The sequence below is a fragment of the Gavialis gangeticus genome, unplaced genomic scaffold, assembly GCF_001723915.1.
Source record: "Gavialis gangeticus isolate Ggan-Ray unplaced genomic scaffold, GavGan_comp1, whole genome shotgun sequence".
Classification (NCBI taxonomy): domain Eukaryota; kingdom Metazoa; phylum Chordata; order Crocodylia; family Gavialidae; genus Gavialis; species Gavialis gangeticus.
The window spans coordinates 552386-554357 of NW_017728957.1; the positions used below are offsets into that span (position 1 = coordinate 552386).

The 1972-nt window shown below is 48.3% G+C and overlaps 1 protein-coding gene across 1 annotated transcript in view; it reads left to right on the forward strand.

Moving 5' to 3' along the window:
• Positions 1–1972, forward strand: part of ERO1A (endoplasmic reticulum oxidoreductase 1 alpha) — a 39458-nt gene that overhangs the window by 15974 nt on the left and 21512 nt on the right. The window contains exon 7 of the mRNA XM_019501219.1: positions 1223–1296. Coding sequence (XP_019356764.1) covers positions 1223–1296 — 74 coding nt within the window. The remainder of the gene's footprint in view (positions 1–1222; positions 1297–1972) is intronic.

Consider the following 1972-nt stretch of genomic DNA (forward strand, 5'->3'; position numbering starts at 1 on the left):
TTTTCCCCTCCATAAATTATAGAGTCATAGAGATGCAGGGCTGGAACAGACCTTGAGAGGTCACATCTAGACTGACCCCCTGCCTGAGGCAGGATCAGTCATGTCCATACCAATCTATTTTGCATCAGAGAAGACTGAGGGGGATTTGATAGCAGCCTTCAACTCCTTGCAGGGGTTGCAAAGAGGATGGAGCTGGACTGATCTCAGTGGGGCAGAAGGCAAAACAAGGAGCAATGGGCTCCAGTTGCAGTAAGGGAAGCTGAGGTTGGTTATTGGGAAGAATTTTCTCACTAGAAGGGTAGTAAAACACTGGAACAAGTTACCCAGAGAGGTGGTGCAATCTCCATCCTTGGAGGTTTTTAAGACCTGGCTAGACAAAGCCTTGGCTGGAATGGTGTAGTTAGGGCTGGTCCTGCTTGGAGCAGGGGGTTGGACTAGATGTGACCTCCTCAGGTCCCTTCAACCCTCATTTTCTATGATTCTGTGATTGTCTAATCTCCTAGCAAAACCACACAGTCAGTCCTGACACAGTGCAAGACATAACACCCTAATCTGCCACAATTAAAGCAGGGGGATCACAGTGGCTGCTGCAGAGGTTGTTAAAATACACTCAAGATACCCCAGGCGGAGGCTGTGCCACCTGCTACAGAGGAAGGCAAAAATCCCCCCAGTCTGTACCAGTCTGACTATGGGGTCAGATTCCTTCCTGACCTCAAATACGCCATTGGTCTGACCCTGAGTGGAGGGGCAAGACCTTCTACTTGGAAAGCCCCGGGTTTAAGTCCCTGGAAAGTGGGAGCATTGGCACAGCTCAGTCAAAATTCCCAGCTGTGGTTGCAGCCAACACCCAATGCCCCTGAGGAACGCTTAAAAAAAAAAAATCCTGAAACGTGTAGCAGCAGGAGGGGGAAAAAAATCCCTCTGAGCCCCATGTGGCAACGAGCAAAGCCTAGAAGTACGGAAAATATCCAGAGTAAAATACAGATGGAGCTGTGCCTCGGCAGTGGCTGTCTAGCCTCTCCTCAGACACCTCCAGTGATGAAGAGTCCGTAACTTCCCCAGGCATCCGTTCCACTGCCTCACTCTTCTGGCAGTGAAGAACTTTTCCCTGATACCCAATCAAAACCTCCTTTGCTGCAGCTTCAAGCCATTAAAGTTAAGATTGTCTTGAAGAAACTTACTCCTGACCCGCTCTAAAATGATGCCGCTTTATCCCTTGCAGTGAGGAAGCCCAGAAGGCTATGCTCCAGTGGACCCAGCATGACGACTCTTCGGACAGCTTTTGTGAAGCTGATGGTATAAGGACCTACCCTTACGTCATTGGTTTTGTAACAATACCATTAAGTGATGTTGTAACAATACTTAAGCCGATTACAAAGGCTTAACATCTTTGTAGACGTTCAGGCTAGTGCATAACATATTACCACGTATGTTTAAACCTTTAAAAAAATGCAAGCAAAGCAATCCTTTGGAAGAGCTTCGGTAGAGGGTAAAGCGTGACTTTTCCTGATCCTTGGCTATGTAATAGTTGGAACAAGACAGACTTGTTGAACTTCGGTGGTTTCCAACCTTCTTAGACCGCGGACAGGAAGTGACTGCGGTCTGGCAAGCTACAGACCAGCATGCTGCAGACTAAAAGTGACCGGCATACTGCGGACTGGCAGCCAACCCTTTTTTATACTCAGTATAAAAAGGTTATACTCAGTATAAAAAAGGGTTAGCTGCCGATCCGCAGTATGCCGGTCACTTCCAGGCTTCCAGTCCGGCAGCCAGCCCTCCTGCGGACTAGTACTGGGCCACGGCCTGGGGCTTGGGAACCTCTGGATTAGATGATCTCCTGAGGTCCCTTCCAAAACTCATTTTCTATGGATATTTGTCTGCAGCATTACTGAGTGATGGGAAATTGCATCTGGCTAAAACTGGCCCGTGTGGGAGCAACACAGTGCAATTCTGTCTTTAATGACATGAGCAC